Source organism: Epargyreus clarus, unplaced genomic scaffold (genome assembly GCF_041222505.1).
Source record: "Epargyreus clarus isolate Ecla_fem2 unplaced genomic scaffold, WU_Ecla_fem_2.2 ptg000010l, whole genome shotgun sequence".
Classification (NCBI taxonomy): domain Eukaryota; kingdom Metazoa; phylum Arthropoda; class Insecta; order Lepidoptera; family Hesperiidae; genus Epargyreus; species Epargyreus clarus.
In genome coordinates, this window is record NW_027332218.1 from 11,614,703 (window position 1) to 11,634,144 (window position 19,442).

Here is a 19,442-nt window from a genome sequence, read left to right on the forward strand (position 1 = left end):
GATTTCATAAAATAAAAAAAATGATTTATTGATTTACGATTGTGGTTACAAATAGTTGTTAGGGCCCCTATACTGGATATACTATAACTGGATAAAAAGACACCTACAATCACAGCCCTACACTAACATTGCTTGTGCCGGTATCAAGAACACATGCACGAATACACAAACACCCAGACCCAGAACAGAAATCTAAACACATCATTTAGATATATGTATTATTATGCATTGTATATCTTGCCGGAAATCGAATCTGGAACCCTCTACGTACTACGTAACACGTCAGACCGGTTACCACTCCGCCAAGAGGGTCGTCTTAGTTATCGTTAAGTTTTGCCCGATTGCGGAGGTTAATATTTTTCTAGCGTAAATGTATGTATGTCGAATTCTTTGGCGTACTCTGCAGCCTCAACAGCTTGAAGAATTTCATGAGGTGTCTTTGAATGCGTATTTTATATTTTTTTATAATATATAAGTAAGAGTTACTGTGCTCAATCCGGTTCAAAAGGTGTAAGGGATCATCGTCCATGGGCGGTAGCCACTTATTATCTGGTGGACTGCATACTCTTCAAACTAGAACACAGCAGAGCTATACTGCTGGCTATAAAGCAGAAATAGGTGTGATGATGGAGCCTAAAGTCGAACCACAAAGGGCCACTGTTAGCTTTACACTTTTAATATTAATGATTTTCATCGATCGTAAATGAATTCGACGAACAAAACTTTATGGAAACTACTAAATTATAATATTAATCATGTTCTAAAATTATCTTAAGCCTTGTTCGTACTAAATGTTGTGTCGTGCGCATGGTAACACAACTTGGGGATTCAAAAAAGAAACAGGAAAGATAAGATAGTCTGAAGTTCGAAGTGATATCCTAAAAATATATTTTTATCTTTTTGCATTTTTTGGATGCTTACATGTCTGCTTAGTCGAATCTAAGAACTCCAAACAGGAGTCGTCAACATTTGGTAGATAGTTTTTGAAACTGTTAATAGTTTTGTTGAATAGTTTTGAACTGAAAAGGTCATTAACCCTTAATAAGCCATAGGACTATTATTTCCCACCTCAAAGTTGCCCACAAACTTATTTTTCTTTTTTTTATTTCTACAGATATAATTAAATAAATCGAACGTATATTAAGATCGAGAGATAAGTTTTTCTAAGCTTTTTTCTAGCAACACTTCTTTCTAAACGTCAGCTGTCAATGTCAATGGTCATTCAAAGTGAAAAGTTCATTTTAACCATAGATATATTATCCTACTGACGTAGGGTAGATTGGCAATATGAAACGTCAAGCGAGACTAAAAACTGATTGTTTATGTGTGTGTGAAATGCCAAAGTGTGCATCGCTAGTGTTACTGCTAATAATGTATCGATATCGATTAAATAAAGATATCAATAACAAATTTGTTTATTAGTTTGTTCAGTCAGTGACTTAAAAAGGATACAATCGCTAAAGATTATTTATACTGGTGAAGACCTCCAATAAATAAAATAAATAAAAACATCAATGTGCGCATATATGTAGCTATGAAACAAATTACAGTAGTTACTTGCTACCTGTATAATAAATTTTGGCAGGTGTAAGGGGGTTAAAAAACTATGAACGTTACTCATAATATTTTTGAACTTTTTGTTCAATCATAATAAAATATAGCCTATAGCACTTCTGAATAGTGTAACTTTCTGACTGTGAAAGAATTTTCATGATCGGTTCAGTATTTCCGAAAATTAGCCCTAAGAAACAAAAAAAAAATACAAACTTAGGTAAGGTCGTATAAGATTTTATATAAGTTGCACGCAACCTATTTAAACTATATAATTAGAAATATTATTGAATTAGAAATATCGATAATTTTTTATCGATATTGTCAATACGCAACACCAAAAATTTGATAAGAAATAGCAACTATTCACGTATTTATTAATTTTTTTACTTGTATTTCTGTGCATTTCTAGTGGTTATGTGATAAAATTCGAAGATTTTTCCTATCTTTTGGTATATAACACTTTCGTAATAAGTGTAAAATATTGCATTTAAACAGCTAAACAATTAATGTAGTACTTACATGTGAAATGAGTATTTTGTGGGTTTTCTTTCTTGGATGTGTTACATCCAGGTACAGCACACGTAACTATGGCCAAACATTCTTACTAAGCACTGTTTTAACTATTTTTGATTAGAAATCTTTAAAAATAAGCGAGTTTATTTTTACGGTAATAAACGTCAGACTGATACAGGCTGATAGCCTATACGTGAATGGTCTCGCCTGTCTATCTCGCTCTAACACACACATATACTATGCTCTGACTCTTTCGGATTGCCAATCTATTAGTATAATATATCTATGATTTTAACGGTCATTTTCTCCCAAAATTTGAAATAGTTTTTGAAACTACGCCTAGAATAATTCCTCTAAGTATGCAATTGTGTTTATTTCGTAAAGAAGAACATGTATTTTATCTATTACTATAAAGATAACGTACGAAATAAGTTACGTTGGTATATTTTTTCTCATTCGAAAATAGTGGGAATTTATTTACCTATAGCCGTGTATGAAATCTTCAAGTGGGAAATTGTTTCCCTATAACCTATATTAAGGATTACGAAATGTTTTGATTATTTTTAGAATCATAAGTAAATAATACAAAAGAGTTGATTAATTATATTTGTTTAATATTATAATAAATAATTCATTTAATGTTGCATTGTCTATTTTTTCTTAAAAATCGACGAGTAAAGACGCTGACAAAAGTTAGTCAAGTGGTAAATTATCATGTTCATGGCTATAGGGAAATAATTTCCCACAAAATATAACTGTTATAGGTTATAGGGAAATAATTTCCCACTGTAAAAAAAAAACTACTTGTTACCTACTAATTTTTTTTTTAGTATTCAAGTCTTTAATCTCAATATAACCTCGTACTGGTATATTAACCTCCTGGGACCCAGGAAAAAAGTTGTTAGGAATTTAAATTAAATTTATCCTGACCAATACAATAGGTAATAGAATTACAGAAAAAAATGTAATAAAAATTGTAAGTCGGAAAATATGGTTTTTCTCAATGTCATATATATAACACGTGAGTTCCCAATTACAACTGTTATTTGTGTCATAAATATATGATTACATTAATATTATAAATTATGTTTAAGTGTTGTATTAGTTATGCCAGGCTGCTCTGCAAGCCCTTGCTGTAATGTCTATTAGTACATTGATACTATTTATATCATTGGATATAAGTGCAAAAACTATCATTACTTAGAACCTAATAGTAAAAAGTGATAACAGAGTAATTACTCGTAAAACTCTGCCTCTAGTTCCAAGGATCGAATCCTGCGCAAACATCGCTGTTCTGTTTTAAATTATATGGGTATTATTATTATTTAAAAATTAATGATCACCTGCTATCACGGGGAAGGAAACATCGTAAGAAAACATAAACGCATAAAGTTCTGAAAGGTATGTGAATTCTACCAATTTGCTCGTGGCCAGCGCGGTAGACTATCTCACTCGTCTCATTCTGAATGGAAACCCTTATGCTGCAGTGGGACTAAAATGGATTGACGACGATGAGAGTCCATGCTGAGATCTCCAGTTTTCAAAATTGTCTATTGCCAAAAAAATTAACCAAGTGTACAATGTATATGTGGTATTTGTGTGCAGGACCACCACCACCACACCTGCTTCTGCCTTAAGTGCTCGTTTAATCACCTTTTTATTATGTTAAAATAGAAATAGATACGGTAGCAATGCCGACAGACTCAAAGTATTCGACCACCTTCAAATGACTACTTGACATTTAAAGCGGTCTGAAAACTAGTTTGCAACTTTTATTATTAACTTGTGAATACATATTTAATATTTATATACTTTAGCGCTGCCGTCATCAATTGTTATTGTAGTTTAAAGTTTTTTAATAACAAATTGAATAGGAACTTGGGAATAAAACAACATGTATGTATAGTTAACTTTCCTTTTATTGACCATATAAACACTATAAATAGAAGCGTTTCAATATTACAGGGCAATTTTTAAACTTTATTAAAAACATCCAAAGCGTCTCCTACTCTGGCAACACTGCCTTATACAACACTTAAACATAATTTATTATGTTTAATTTATAGCACATTAATCTTATATGTTTATGTAAAAATTTGGTAGTATAAGAAATATATTGTATAAAAACACTGTCTGTATTGTGTACAATGATATCTTAATCTATAATTTTAAACAGTCACACTCAGTTTAAAAAAATAGATTCTCACAATCACATTCAGCAGTAAACTTATCTGTCTGTTGTCTTATATATTTTTTCTAACATATATCACATGCATCAAATAAACTTTAAAACATGTTGTGTGATAGAGTCACAGTAAACAGATTACGAGTATATAAATATTTTTTAGAGTAAAATTATATTTTTAATATTTTTTTTGTAGGTTTTTGTTATGACACAATTGATAACTGAACACAAAATATGGTTACAAAAAGTATAAATTGGTGATAAAGAAAAAAAAAATTTGGTGAATTGTAAGAAAAAAATATGTTTTCTTGAAGTATATATCGCATTTAATACAATTTGCTGTTGTAGTTGCTGTGCATTTTGGTTTTCTGCATATATTTGGAACGTTGGAGTAATGGACTAAATTATGTACTTTATGTTAACGGAAACTTTCGGTTGGCATGAGTTTTATTTTAGCCTTCTATTATATCGTCTTGGTCTTCGAAATTACTGCTAGATTCAGTGTAACCACAGATTCTAGTGTGTTTGTTGTCCAACCACCATGTAAAAACTATTTTTCCTAGCTAATGATTCCGATATAACCGTCGCGTTTTTTCATTAGAAAATTCGCAGGACTTAGCAATTCTGTATTAGTTGAATAGTTATCGTTATATGAAAACCTCCTTTCAAAAAGTCTTCAAATTTTGTATTGATGAAATAATGAACACAATAAAAATGTTGACCTGATATAAGTATTTCGCAAATTTTGCGGACTGCTGAATCACCCAAAGTAAATCCCTAAGGCCCTAGGATGCCCCCTTCCAGTAGTTATAATTGAGGACCCGATACAAATATCAAAACCTCGACAACTTTCTACTTCAATATCCGAAGAATTCTAAGAACCAGAATACGAGTGATTGTTGCCGTCATGACATTGTAATGGTACGTCTTTTAGGTCATCTTCATCAGTTAAGTCTAGCTTTGAGTAGTCTAGCATAGTCTAGGATATTTCGTTATCGTGTAAACTCGTAATAACAAACAAAAATAACATTAAAATATTAAGTCCGAGAAGGAAAAATGTTTATGTCATATAAGTATTACACTGGGACTCTTCCATACACAGTAGTATTTGGGAACTCATTGGGTTTATTATAAACAATAAAAATACATATTTTTTCTTAAAACATCGATATTGGAACAAAAATCTCAAAATTACTACGTGTTTTCGACCAATGCCATAAAATAGTATCATCCAGTCAGCCAATCACAGTTTAAAATGGCGAACCAACATCCTATCTATTGAATAAAAGTAAAAGATCTCGCAAATATCAACAGATGGTACTGTTACATTTTTTTCTTTTCTATGTAATATATATATGACAAATGATCCCAGGAGGTTAAAATCAACTTGTTTGAAGCCATGGCCGATTAAGGTTAAAGTTTTTTATTTAATATTTTTTTTTGTTTTTAAATATTTTTATTGCATAGTAATAAATTTAAGTATTTTAATTGGTATATAATGGTATATATTTCCGATTAGTATTTGAAGCTAACGCTGTAATTTTTTAAACTTTTGTGGGCTTTTTTGTTGTTATTTATTCAGAATAAATAAATGTTAGTAAATACTTTAAATGACATATTATTCCTAAATAGGTTTTTGTGAGAGCTGTAATTTTTATATTGTTGAATTTCAGGTATAAATAATTACATGAAACCTTTGAAACATCCAAGACCATCCCATGAAAATAATGGAATAATGGAAAGAATAAAACACATGATTTTTCAAAATCACCTAATGTGATCACAATTACGCACTGAAAGAAGAGTAACATAAGCCACATAGGCCCAGAAAGATCCAGAGCAGCCCACGTTACCCACGACAGGGGTCATAAACCATTTAGGTTGTTTAAGAATATCTAACTATCAAAATATTCCATTGGCCCAATTATTACACACAAAAGTACCCCTGATTTAAAAATAAGTACTGTTGTAATCTGGTGTAGATAGGCAGAGACATTTACGATCACATGAGGCGTTCCAGCTTAGTCCGCAGAAATAGCAATTATTAAAATGTAACCATATTAGGTGTCGGTGACAATAGACAGCATTGACCTCTTACTTTATAAAATTTCGTCCAAATCGATATATCCATAATATACAAGAATGACTAGTTTAAAATTACAAGGCATAAACCAGTAAAACAAGTGTAGTTCTTAAGAAACTTGCAGTCGTAAATGTAAACAACAATAAAAACTCCATCGATTATATAAATTGAGATTTTCAAAATTCTTGGCTTACCAAAGGTTGGCTACACCTGACGCGATCCATCAGATTATCCATAGTCAGTCAGGTTCGTGGTATATAAGAAGCGGTGGTCACTGTGACCACCAGTCTTGGACAAGTTTGCACCATGAAGACTTTTATTGTGCTTGCTATCTGCTTCGTTGCCGCTCAGGTGAATACTTTTGTCTACTTACGTATTAATAATAGATCTATCCGTACGCATTGTCAAATGTCGATCTTTGCCAAAACATCGGATAGACCGGTTCTATAAATTACAGATTCTATAATTACCATTCATCCATATCCATGATATTTTATGTCCTAATTTTAATAAATTAATTAGGAATACCACATATAGGTATTTTAAAGTAATTATCCGCGCATAAACGGTCAAAATGGTTTATATGGCAAAAAGTAATTTTAAACACCGCCGTCACCTATACATAGTAAGGGAGACATACCTATTTGAGGCTTAGTCCTTACAATCCTCATAATTTATAGATTAAGAATTGACAGTGACTAGGAATGTCTAGAACATGACAATCTTCTCAAAATTATTTTATTCTTCGACAAGTTGTTTTAAAAGTGCAGGGACAAGTATTATATACTTGTTATATAATAAGGTATTCAAACGTAATGCTCAAAAGTGGTCTTCAATTTAAGACTTTCATTTTTGTCTCATATGACCATATTTGTGACAAAAGCTATAGCAGGTCAACAGTGGAACGTGATATCGATAAGACCTGTTTCTTCTCATATAATGGTCATAATTTGTAATTTATTAAGTATAAAGCAATAAGTAACTTAAAATAGGTCGTTTTAAAATATACAACTTTGACTGAACAGGGACGCCTGATGCGTGCCGGAATTTGAACTTCAAAAAGGTTCTTCTCTACTTTCTACCTCTAGGCTATCAGTGCTTCCACCATGTGACTCTTCGCTTATTAATTGTTTTTCTTAATAATTGTTTTTGTATGCAGGCCCTTACTGATGAGCAGAAGGAAAAGCTGAAGAAACATCGCAGCGAATGCCTCACGGAGACCAAGGCTGATGAGCAGCTCGTTAACAAGCTGAAGACTGGCGATTTCAAGGTCAGTAACTGATCGGCATGTAATAGACATAACGATTTTCTCTCTTGTTACTTATTCATCATCATCATCATCAACCCATTATTGTCCCACTGCTGGGCATGAGTCTCCTCTCAGAATAAGAAGGATTAGGCCATAGTCCACCGCGCTGACCAAGTGCGTATTGGTAGACTTCACGAACCTTTGAGATTTTTTTTTATAGATCTCTCAGGTATGCAGGTTTCCTCGCGATGTTTTCCTTCACCGTTTTAGCAAGTGATAATTAATTTCTAATAAGCACATAATTTAAAAAAATCAGAGGTGCATGCCTGGGATTTGAACCTTGGATTGATTGAGAGGCCGGGTCTCTTAACCACTAGGCTATCACTGCTTGTTACTTATTATAACGTGTTAACTTTTGTCTTCCCATATAGTAGTAGTTTTATAAGACGTAATAAGTCTCAGTTTCATAACTGTTTCAACATTGTAATTTTGTTTCATAATGTTCCTAAAAATGGATATATGGGTTAGAGATTTTTTTTAATTTTGCAATTTACACGATTGAAGAACCCTTTACGTTAAAAAAAAGAATTTATTGAGAAATTAAACGAAAATTGTTTTATAACAAATTAAAGGAATTAACGGCAGCCCTACAGCAGACAAACAGCAGATAGGGTTACTGTTCTGATGTACTTAAACATGCAAGTGGATGTAATATACATTTGTATTAATCTAAAGTGATCGAGTACTTTTGAAGGTGGTAGAACCCTTTGTGGTTCGACTCCGGCGGCAGCACCGTCACACCTATTTCTGCCTAATAACAGCAATGTAAAGCGCTGCTGTGCTCTGATTTGAAGGGTGTGTCAAGGGAGACATACTTTTCCGAGGCGTTCCAGCTAAGTCCTCAGGGGTAGTGGCGCATCTGTCGCCGACCTTAGGTAGAAATATCTAACCCTATCTGGGGTTGATTACAGATGTCCATGGACGGCAGTAGCCACTTACCATTAGGTGGACTGCATGCTCGTCTGCTACCCCTATATTATAAAAAAAGAGTACTCCTTAGTACTTGTACCTCTCTCCACCAATCCGATATGGGACGATATAATGATTGTGTAAAAACTTGGTTAACCTGTCGATTTTAACGGAAGATCTTCTTTTAGACCGAAAATGAACCCTTGAAGAAGTACGCTCTTTGCATGCTGACCAAGTCGGAGCTGATGACCAAGGACGGTAAATTCAAGAAGGACGTCGCGCTGGCCAAAGTACCTAACGCAGGTATGTTTCTATAATTGTCTCGATAAAAAAGTAAAAAGATTTTACTCGCGGCTTTGCACGTGGACAGAGATCGATGACAATAGTTGTTTCCGTTTTTCGTTAAAAAGTCGAAAAGTTGCAAACAAAAGTGGTCTTGAATCTGCAAGACCTCTAAAAATGAACAAATTGAATTGTTTAATGATATATTCAGATTGTTCACCTCAGCAGCAGTATTCACCATTATGTATATAGAATAGTATCGTGAAGCTGTGTGTATGCTCTTGCTGTTCTGGTTGTGTAAACGTTGTAAGTGGTAGCCACATAAAATCAGGTGAACTGCGAGCTGGTCTGCTACTTCATTATATAAAAAAGCGGAAACTCACATGTTTTATTATCCCACAGCCGACAAGCCAACCGTGGAAAAGCTGATTGACAGCTGCCTGGCCAACAAAGGCAACTCACCACACCAAACTGCTTGGAACTACGTCAAGTGCTACCACGAGAAGGATCCTAAACACGCCATCTTCATGTAAAGATGAACAAATAATAGAAGACGAAACATTCATTAGATCAACCCATTTTGCTGAGATTTAATAAGAAATGCGTCATCTTTATTATGAAGATATATTTCACACACTCACAAAATTATTGACAATCCATTTTCAACAGGAAATGATTGTCCATTTTCCATATAATTTTTGATGTCATGAAACTCATCGTCAGTATTATTGTCAGTATAATTTAGTCATCTATTTTATAACTGTAAAACCTGACTTGGACAAATTGTTCTTTGAATTTTATCATTAAAATCAAGCTTCAAGTCATTATTCTAACTTAATTCAAATGTTTTATCATTTCTGTAATAGTAAATTCATTCGTAGATTAGACCAATCATTAATTGTTTAAAAGACTTATTTGAAGATTCAATGCTGCCAATAACGAATTTATTTTTGTGTAGATCATCAATAAACTTTTGATTCGGAATTGTGTATCTTTTTCCAATCCTAATTGAAATTACTCGTAAGACTTTAGGGATATGTAAAAATGTTTTGGTTTATTACGTCATTCGTTTCCAAATTTGTCAACACATAATCTCTCTTTTGATGTAAAGAAATGTTTTTCTGTTTCCTGAAAAGTAGCGCTATTTCGTATACGCTCATATGTGTTGAAGACCAGAATTCAAAAATATATTTTAGAACCCATAGGGTATCACTACAAATTTGAGGGGAGCATATCTAAGAGGCTGACCTCTCAGATAAAAAATACCTTAGTTACACCGTAAGTGACACCGTTTTTTGAAATACCGATCGTTTTATGATTGTATTTTTCTAATTCAGGCCTTCTTAAACGTTGGAAAATAATTCTTTTTATACATGGTTGAAAAGCAATCATACTTGGAAATTAGACTCTATTCGAGAAAAGGAATGCAAAACTACATTCAGACCAAAGAGACTGAATATTTTATAAATTTATATTTGAATGTTCAAACTGAAATAACGAAAATCAGAATCTGGCAGTCCTTTGTGAATTCAAAAGATTTTACTTATTCCGCGATTATGAATTTTCGTAAACAGCTATACGTAAACACGTAATCGAGAACCTTTGTTTACGTGTTTGAAAGGGCAATGTTTACAATTTTCGCCTATTGACGGAAAATTAAAACGAGAAAATAAAAGTGTATTGATTGAAGGAAAATTGACATTTGACTATCGGACGTGAAGAGAATGAGGTTAACGAAAATTATGGTGTTATTTGTGATTATTGGTTGTGCTTGTGGTTTGAGTCAGGTAAAAGTGGAACAAAAATAGCTTATTTAAACTAAATTAGCTAGTTTTTAAATATCTTTTCAAAAAAGCTAACGTTCGACGGACCATTTCCTGTCACGTGCGCCTGCATACGTGTCCCAACCGCACGCGTGAATTATAAATTACTGCAGTCGCATACACGTGATGCCCGTGACATGAAAAAGGTGTATGAAACGATAGGATTCAATTGATAAGCAAGCGGTCTAAATTGGCCAAACAAGCGTGACAGGAGAAAGGCCCTACGTTTTTTATAATTTCTGTAACAAAAGACACTTCGGTGTGATTTTCTAAATCAAAATAGTTTAGGCAGTGAATCACCCATTTAAAAATGAAATGTAGCTATCCGGTATTCAGAATTTTTTGACTTCGTCTTCGTTCCATTGGTTTTTATTCGACGGGTTTTAATACAAATATGCATATTTTATGATATGTACTGCATACTAAGGTTTTTTGTTACTTCAGAAAATACCTAATCATAAACGTTTCTATACTTATAAATCACACTAAACCTCCTCGAGTGTTATGGAACCCAAGACGAGTACAAATAGCATAAATCACTATAGTGTGATATATAAGTATATAGTAAAATTTAAGGCCATATAGTCTTCAACCCATTACTTTCCCACTTTTGGGCCCGGGTCTCTTCTCAGTACGAGATGGATTACACCAGTGTTAGGCGCTGCTGTGTTCCGTTTTGAAGGGTGAGGTAAAGGAGAAATACTTTTCCGAGGCGTCCCAGCTTAGTCCTCAGGGGTAGCGGCGCATCTGTGGTCGACCTCAGGTATGAATATCTAATCCTATTTGGAGTTGATTACAGATGTCCATGGGCGGCAGTAGACACTTACCATCGTGGACTGCACGCTCGTCTGCTACTCCTTTATTATATAAAGAAAAGAAAAAAAATCAAAAATGATTACTGCTAAGGACCCTAAATCAAAAAGCATTAATTTCTTTAAAAATTCAAATCATTTTCAGACTATACCACAGATTAATGTAACTATGGACAACACTGAAATCAGAAATCAGATAATGAGAAAAAATATGGCAAATTGTACAGAAGAGTCTAAGGTCAATCCTGATGTAGTAATGAAGTTCCGGACTGGGAAATGGAAACGGATTGTTAGTATTAATTTATTTTAGTTTTAAATACATTATTCGTCGTCATTTCATTATTGTCTTAATGGGAACAGGTCTCTTCTGAGTGTGAGAGGGTTTTAGCCATAATCCACCTGGTCAAGTGGAAATTGGTAGACTTCTCTACCACTTTTGATGACATTACCGAAGAGCAACTTAATAAACTTCAGCGCCTTCAAAATTTATGTATACGGTTCATATTTGGTCTTCGTAAATATGACCACATTTCAGAATACCGTACTAAACTCAAGTGGTTCTCCATTCATCTTCGTCGGATTGCTCATATTCGGTCACTTCTCTACTGCGTGCTATTTGATCAGCATTCTCCTCCTTACCCTAAAAGTCGATTCAATTACCTCCACTTAACCCATGACCGCTCCTTACGTTCTACAAATAACCTTGTCCTCAGCACTCCTTTCCACTCCTCCTCCTTCTAAAAAATCCTTTACTGTTGTTGCTGTCCGCCTTTGGAATTCCCTTCCTAAATCTATCCGTCTATCCAGGGCCTTGTATATTTTAAGAACCAAGTCAAGGCTCATTACTTGCAGCTTTGACTTGGTTTCCTTCTTCCTTTTATCCCTTCTTCCTCACAACATATTTCCTTCTTACCTATGTTACGCCATTGACACAGGACTCACTTCACTATGTATTTATGTATATACTTTCTTACTGTATGTTAACACCCTACCTTCTTACGATCTCATACTTCTTTTACTCCATCCCAAAGGTTGTCTGGAAGAAATCGCTTTTAAGCGATAAGGCCGTCTCATTTATTGTTTTATATGTATCTTATATGGTGTACAACTAAAGAGTATTTGTTGTTGTTGTTGTTTTGATATTTTTTTTAATCTTCTCGGGAGAATATATTTCACGATGTTTTCCTTCACCGTTATAGCAAGTGATAATTATTTTTTAACATAGCCAAAGACAATTTAAAAATTGAAAGGCCCCATTTTAACCACTAAGTGACTAGGCTATTATTACTTAAGTTATTTTTTTATTGATACAAGTTATACTTATCTAAATACTTTTTTACAGGGAAAGGAACCGTTATCTTTAAAAAAATGGGCGTTATGCATTTTAGTTAAGGCAGACATGATGTCACAAGAGGGTGTCTTGAAACAAGATGTGGTTCTAGCTTCGATTCCGGAAAAAGGTACTAAAAATAAATAAGTTATAAAGGTTGCAGAATCTTTAGTTTAATCGGTTTTTTTTTTAATATATAATATAGGAGTAGCAGACGAGCATGCAGTCCACCTGTTGGTAACTGGCTACTGCCGCCCATGGATATCCGTAATCAACCCCAGAAAGGATTAGATTTTACTATCTGAGGTCAGCTACAGATGCGCCACTACCCCTGAGGACTAAGCTGGAACGCCTCGGAAACGTATGTCTCCCCTACCACACCCTTCGAAATGGAACACAGCAGCACATAACACTGCTGTTATGAGGCAGAAATAGGTATGGGGGTGGTGCCGCCGGACCACAAAGGGTTCTACCAAGTTCAAAATAATTACTTTCGCCACATCCATTTGTAGCATGAAACAGTTCTTGCGTTTCAGCGAAAGGCCGAAGATATTTGGATACCGGCTGACTTACATATGTGACCATCTTCGTTTCGAGGAGTGGCAACATATCTATAGAACACTACCTGACCTGGCACGCGTTGTGTTGCCATATAAATAAAAAAATGTTAAGGGTGAACAACCCTTATCACTTAGGGGTATAAAAAATAGATAGTAGCCGATTCTCAGACCTACTGAATATGCATATTAAATTTGGTGAAAATCGGTAAAGTTGTTTCGGAGGAGTACGGTAACTAACATTGTGCCACGAGAATTTTATATATAAGATGGTGTTAGGTAGAATTCCTGTTTTACATAGAGTTACAGATGTCCATGGCACTAACTACTTACCATCAGGTGGGCTGTAATGATGACGTTAATTTGCGTTGTATAGTCCGCGTAAAACTACTAGTCCGCTCTGAATATAGAAATGAATTCCAACGCCATAGTACATTGTATGACTACACTTGCTCGCAACAACTTCAGAGCGGACTAGCAGTTTGGCGATAACTATAACATAATAAGCTAAAAGTAAGGTATGATAGAGTCTTGTTGTAAAGGGAAAATAATGTATAGTAGAGTCGTGTGCTTCAACAGCGGCAGTAGGTACCTACTATGAACCGGCTTCTATCGGAAACAAAAAGTGCTATGGCTTAAAAATTATACCTTATTATAATTTCCGGATTGTCCTCGAATACCGTTCAAACTAGAACAAATCTAGGTAATCCAGGTTATCGTTTTAGACTTAGTCCTTACCACAGTATGATTATTTTTATCTTTCAATATTTATGCCTAAAAATGTTGCTACAAAATTATTCAGTACATATTTTCTTTTATTTTTCAGATCGAGATAAAGCAGAGCGAGTCATTGATAAATGTCTTTATAAGAAACGACACTCAGCTATAGACATCGCATGGCATTATATCAGATGTTTCCGAAACAGACTACCAAAATATTCTATTATTTAAGAATTCAAGCGATAATTCAAAGATTCAATAAACAAGTAATTTAATTTAAAATCAAAAACCCGAGGTACTAAAAAGGTTGAAGAAGAATTTCCATAAACGGTGAATTAGGCGTTTCATTATTTTTATCCAGAAAGCCAAATACAAAATTTTATATTTTGTGCTTCAAAACTGACGGTTGGTCAAATGAACTTTCAACTCTTATTTTACCCTCTTAGGGATAGAATTTCTAAAAGGTCTTTATTAGTACTTATTTACGCTATATAAAGAATTTATGTAAGGTCCATGGTTTCAGCTGTACGTTGATTTCTGAAAAATGAATTAGTCGTTTTTAAGTAGTATTTTTATAATCTCCGTTTAATTTTCTTTCATTTGATACTCAATACTTCAATAGGTTCGTTTATCTTTTCTTTTTAATGTTTTACTATTTCGCGCCAAAAATCCGCCATTTTGATTTTTTTCTAACACCTATCTAAGGATACTCGGGTCATTGAGACAAATATAATGACATCTTAACTGTTGAAATTCATCCAGCCGTTTGTTAGATCCTATCGAATAAAGAAAGACAAACATACAAGATACGCGCGAAAAACATAACCCTTCCTTGGCAGTCGGTAAAAAATTGTACTAAAGAAATTTTACATGAATAATAAAATTATACTGGAGTGGAAAAAACAGTGTAAATAACGCCATCTATACTACAACTCGGGTAATATCCAAAGTATGGCACAGAAGTTTCTTCAGTACTGCCATCTACATTCCATTGATAGAAACATGTGGTCTGCTATACTTCTCACAGGTTCTATGTTATTCCCATAGATAGCACTACTAGTCTACTAATATCAATCCTTTTATCAGCAAAATAATTATAATTATGTAAATAGTTGTTTGAAATAAAATAAAAACATTATTTAATATATGTCTTTTATTGAATTGTATTGTATAAATTATAATATTAGCTGTTAGATTTTTCCGTAAGCACACAATATTTCAAAACGTGTCAAGACTAATAACTATAACATTATAAACTCTCTTTTTATTTCAATTTAAATACTAATAATACATTAAAATTGTTGAGAAGAAATATCACAAATTATCATCTAAATTAAATTATTGAATCAGGAATAAAAAGTCTGTAGTTATGCGTATAATCATAGATCGCACTGATGCTTTAAAATGTTGGATTTTACGGGAAACTATTAATAGATAAGTATAATTTTATAAAAACACTAGCTGACCCGGCAAACTTTGTACCGCCTTCAAAATGTATTTATCAAATATATTTCATATGGAATATAGCCTATGTTACTCGTAGATAATGTAGTTTCGAATGGTGAAAGAATTTTTAAAATCGGTCTAGTAGTTTTTGAGCCAATTCATTACAACCATACAAACAAACAAAGTTTTCCTCTATATAATATTAGTGTAGATAAAACGATGAATAGGTTTATACACCTTAATGTACCTACCTACTTTATTTCAAGGAAAGATAAGATAAATAATTACATAATAAACAGATAAGATTAGATAATAGGATTACAAAAATCCGCCCATTTGATTTTTTTCTCTAACACCTATCTAAGGACACGCGGTTCATTCAGACAAATATAATGACACGTTTACCGGTGAAATTAATCCAGCCGTTTGTTAAATCCGATCGAATAAAGAAAGACAAACATACAAGATACGCGCGAAAAATATAACCCTTCCTTGGCAGTCGGATAAAAACAAGTTGAATTATCACAAAGAAAATCTTAATATAAATTTCGTAACATAAAGAATCATCGCTTATCAATTATGTGACGAAATTATTACGAATAAAATTCCTAAACACTTTGATTCGAGGCTCTTTAAAAAAGACGCAAAATAGGTATTATTACCAGTGGTAGTATTTATTTCCAGTGTGGATATCGGCTGACATACCTACGAGTAAAATAGTGACTATGATCGGCTTCAGGTACCTCCTCTAATTTTTCACTTTTTTTTAATAATTTTAGGAGAATCAAACGAGTAAGCAGTCAATCGAGATAAGTGGCTAGTACTGCGCCCATGGACATCTGTAATCAAACTCTAATAACATTAGATTCTCACTTAAGATCGACCACAGATGCATCTCTACCAATGAGGACTAAGCTATAATACCTCGGAAACGTCTGCTTGTTCTATACGAAGTTAGTAATATTTATGAGCGACAGTTGCCATCAATCATAGACAAAGCGACCTCTTTGGATTACATTTTTGTTATTATATAGGAGCAGCAGACGAGCATGTAGTCCACCTGATGGTAAGTGGCTACTGCCGCCCATGGACATCTGTAATCAACCCCATATAGAATTAGATATTCCTACCTGAAGTCGGCCACAGATGCGCCGCTATCCCTGAGGACTAAGCTGGAACGCCTCGGAAAAGTATGTCTCCCTTGCCACACCCTTCAAAACGGAATACAGCAGCGCCTAACACTGCTGTTATTAGGCAGAAATAGGTGTGGCAGTGGTGCCGCCGTAGTCAAAATTATTTATTGGATCATTATTATCTACTTTTATTATTGATACATCAAATTATACCTCCTTTTATATTATGATGGCACCTACCAATCAATTACGTTCATGTTTATTAAACACATTTCAAAATTAATTATGAAGGACATAAGTAGGTATCTCACATATTAACTCAAGGTTTCTTTTACCAACCTAATAATTATGTACTATGTATAAAACTTATTACAGTAATTCATATAATTTGTATTTAATTGCACTGCAAATTTGATCGACAAGTAGTTGTAACTTATAATATAGAGCAGTGATACTCAAAGTGGTTTATATTGACTCCCAAGTGTTGACGACCACCTATAATGGAGCTATTTAAGTGAAAAAAGTATTAGGGGTCGGTGAGATAGGAACAGTGTTCTACGATAGATGATGTCATTTTAGTAGACTGTGAATTTATTGCACAAAATGTTACCAATGGGAATTAGTGCGATAAAATCATGGTACTTTTTTAAAATACTTTACATCGTCACCAAAAAAGGTCACCTGGTGTCTCTCCTAAGAGATTGTGGTACCGTTTAAGTTATTTAACCATGTCGTCTAGATCTCCTAAGGTAATAGTCTAAGGCGGTCAACCCAATATAAAAAGGTAAATCCTTTATTTACCTACTAAAAAGTATATCATCTGGTTATCCTAAGGCAAAAAGGGGTCTACCCATAAACCGAAAAATATAGCAAGGTCTTCGAGACAAAAAGTTTGAGGACCGCTGATATAGACTAAGGTAATAAATTATGATTTTACACGTATTTATATAACTTCTAACGTTGGTAATTGTAATTGTAGGGTATAAAACACCCGTCTATATTTATGGCCTATGACCTACAGTAATAGTGATGCTTTTTAATATAAAGGGGTTAAAAAGTAGAATATTTTTTCTATATCTAACAATACAGTATTACGTAATACTTTAGTCTGCTATAATGGTTAATGGTGGTAATAAATAGACAGAAGCTTGTGTTTAAGGTGGTAGTAGAAAACTATGGGTAGAGGAAGGTACCGCTGCACTTATGTAGCGCCAAACAGTTTTTCTGCTTCGGTGTAAATTCCGTCTTACATATGATATCTACTTAGTCCTTAAGTCTGGCAACGCATTTGTGTGTTTCAGGCAGAACACATTGAGTTCGTTACAGATTTTGGTTCTAATATAGCATGCAGTTCAATTGATGGTAGCTTTACTTACTGTCCCTGTAGTTCCGAGACTAGAATAGGGCTACGGTATCTCCTGCCTGTCGTAAGAGGCGATTAAAAGGGGGCTTCCGGGGTTCCGGGTAGCAAGAGTGAGAGCTCGAACCGTGCAGTAAGTGACCCTGGAAAGGACAGAGGTATGTGTGGTCGCATACCGTCGAGAACACCTGAAGTTGTGGGAGGAGAGAAAACTGCTTTCCCAGGGCAGAGCCCGATCGGGGCATCGCGCTTGGAGTACTCCGTTTGCGTTCCGTCGAGTCGCGAGTTCTCCAACAAGCGTTGAGGACGGCCACCGGGGGCTTTTTAGTTCGGTAAAAATCCCACATAACCCGGCGTCGCTCCCATGTCCGTCGGGTATCTTTTGAAGGTTTTACCCTCGCTAAGAAACAAAAGATTATGAGGTAATGAGTTACTACTACAGATTTGGATGCTAGAATCATTGTGATTAGAAAATCGTCACACCTATTTCTTACTAATAGCATCCGTTTCAGACCCTACTCTGTTCTGTTTCGAAGGGTGTGGTGAGACATTTATCCATAGCGTTCCAAATTATTCCTTAGGGGTAGCGATACATCGGTTGCCGACCTCAGGTATCTTATCCAGGATCATTGGTGGTGAGACATTTATCCATAGCGTTCCAAATTATTCCTTAGGGGTAGCGATACATCGGTTGCCGACCTCAGGTATCTTATCCAGGATTAGTTATTGGTATCCATTGGCGGCTGTAGCCACTTGCCATCAGATAGACTGCATTGTCGTTTGCTACTACATAATACACTAAAATAGGTAGTGTAGTCACGCCAGGGTAGATGTAGATGGCACAGATTATATAATTACACTGACCTAGTTAGTTAACTACTTAACCACCGACCTACAATAGAAATAAATAAAATAGCTTCTATTTACTGAAACATGAAAATTACTTCGATGTAAGGTTAAATATTACACAAATACTAGCTGACCCGGCAAACGTTGTATTGCCATATAAATAAAAAAATGTTAAGGGTGAACTACCCTTATTACTTAGGGGTATGCAAAATAGATAGTACCCGATTCAGACCTACTGAATATGCATATAAAATTTGGTGAAAATCGGTAAAGCCGGAGGAGTACGGTAACTAACATTGTGACACGAGAATTTCATATATAAGATGCAAATTCTGTTAGAATATAGTTGTTCACACAATGCCTATACAAAAAATAAATAAATTTCATTTCATTTCTAACTCTATTTGGGTTTTATTACATGTATCCGTGGGCGGCAGTTGTTACTGCCTAAAATTACTTATTATTACTGCCTAAAACCGCCGTGTTAAGCCCCGCTGTGTTCAGATTTTGAGGGTCTGGTAAAAAATATATACTTGAGGCATTCCAGCTTAGTCCCCGGGGGTAACCGCGCATCTGT

General features: G+C 34.4%; 2 protein-coding genes across 2 annotated transcripts; both read left to right on the plus strand.

The window, feature by feature from the left end:
* Positions 1-6,525: 6,525 nt before the first annotated feature.
* Positions 6,526-9,819, plus strand: LOC140745544 (B2 protein). The gene is made up of 4 exons (XM_073077463.1): positions 6,526-6,686; positions 7,495-7,605; positions 8,742-8,856; positions 9,238-9,819. Exons 1-4 carry the CDS (start codon positions 6,642-6,644, stop codon positions 9,366-9,368), a joined length of 402 nt encoding a protein of 133 aa, XP_072933564.1. The 5' UTR covers positions 6,526-6,641; the 3' UTR covers positions 9,369-9,819.
* A 615-nt stretch (positions 9,820-10,434) lies between these two features.
* Positions 10,435-14,674, plus strand: LOC140745224 (uncharacterized). The gene is made up of 4 exons (XM_073076960.1): positions 10,435-10,622; positions 11,616-11,759; positions 12,813-12,930; positions 14,184-14,674. Exons 1-4 carry the CDS (start codon positions 10,560-10,562, stop codon positions 14,306-14,308), a joined length of 450 nt encoding a protein of 149 aa, XP_072933061.1. The 5' UTR covers positions 10,435-10,559; the 3' UTR covers positions 14,309-14,674.
* The last annotated feature ends 4,768 nt before the right edge of the window (positions 14,675-19,442 follow it).

What these genes read in the sequence shown, in the direction of transcription:
- LOC140745544 (XM_073077463.1), top strand. Translation starts at nt 6,642, where the DNA reads ATGAAGACTTTTATTGTGCTTGCTATCTGCTTCGTTGCCGCTCAG. An exon ending in TCTGCTTCGTTGCCGCTCAG is followed by an intron (nt 6,687 to 7,494) that starts GTGAATACTTTT and finishes TTTTGTATGCAG; the next exon opens with GCCCTTACTGATGAGCAGAA. An exon ending in GGCCAAAGTACCTAACGCAG is followed by an intron (nt 8,857 to 9,237) that starts GTATGTTTCTAT and finishes ATTATCCCACAG; the next exon opens with CCGACAAGCCAACCGTGGAA.
- LOC140745224 (XM_073076960.1), top strand. Translation starts at nt 10,560, where the DNA reads ATGAGGTTAACGAAAATTATGGTGTTATTTGTGATTATTGGTTGTGCT. An exon ending in GTGCTTGTGGTTTGAGTCAG is followed by an intron (nt 10,623 to 11,615) that starts GTAAAAGTGGAA and finishes AATCATTTTCAG; the next exon opens with ACTATACCACAGATTAATGT. An exon ending in CTGGGAAATGGAAACGGATT is followed by an intron (nt 11,760 to 12,812) that starts GTTAGTATTAAT and finishes ACTTTTTTACAG; the next exon opens with GGAAAGGAACCGTTATCTTT.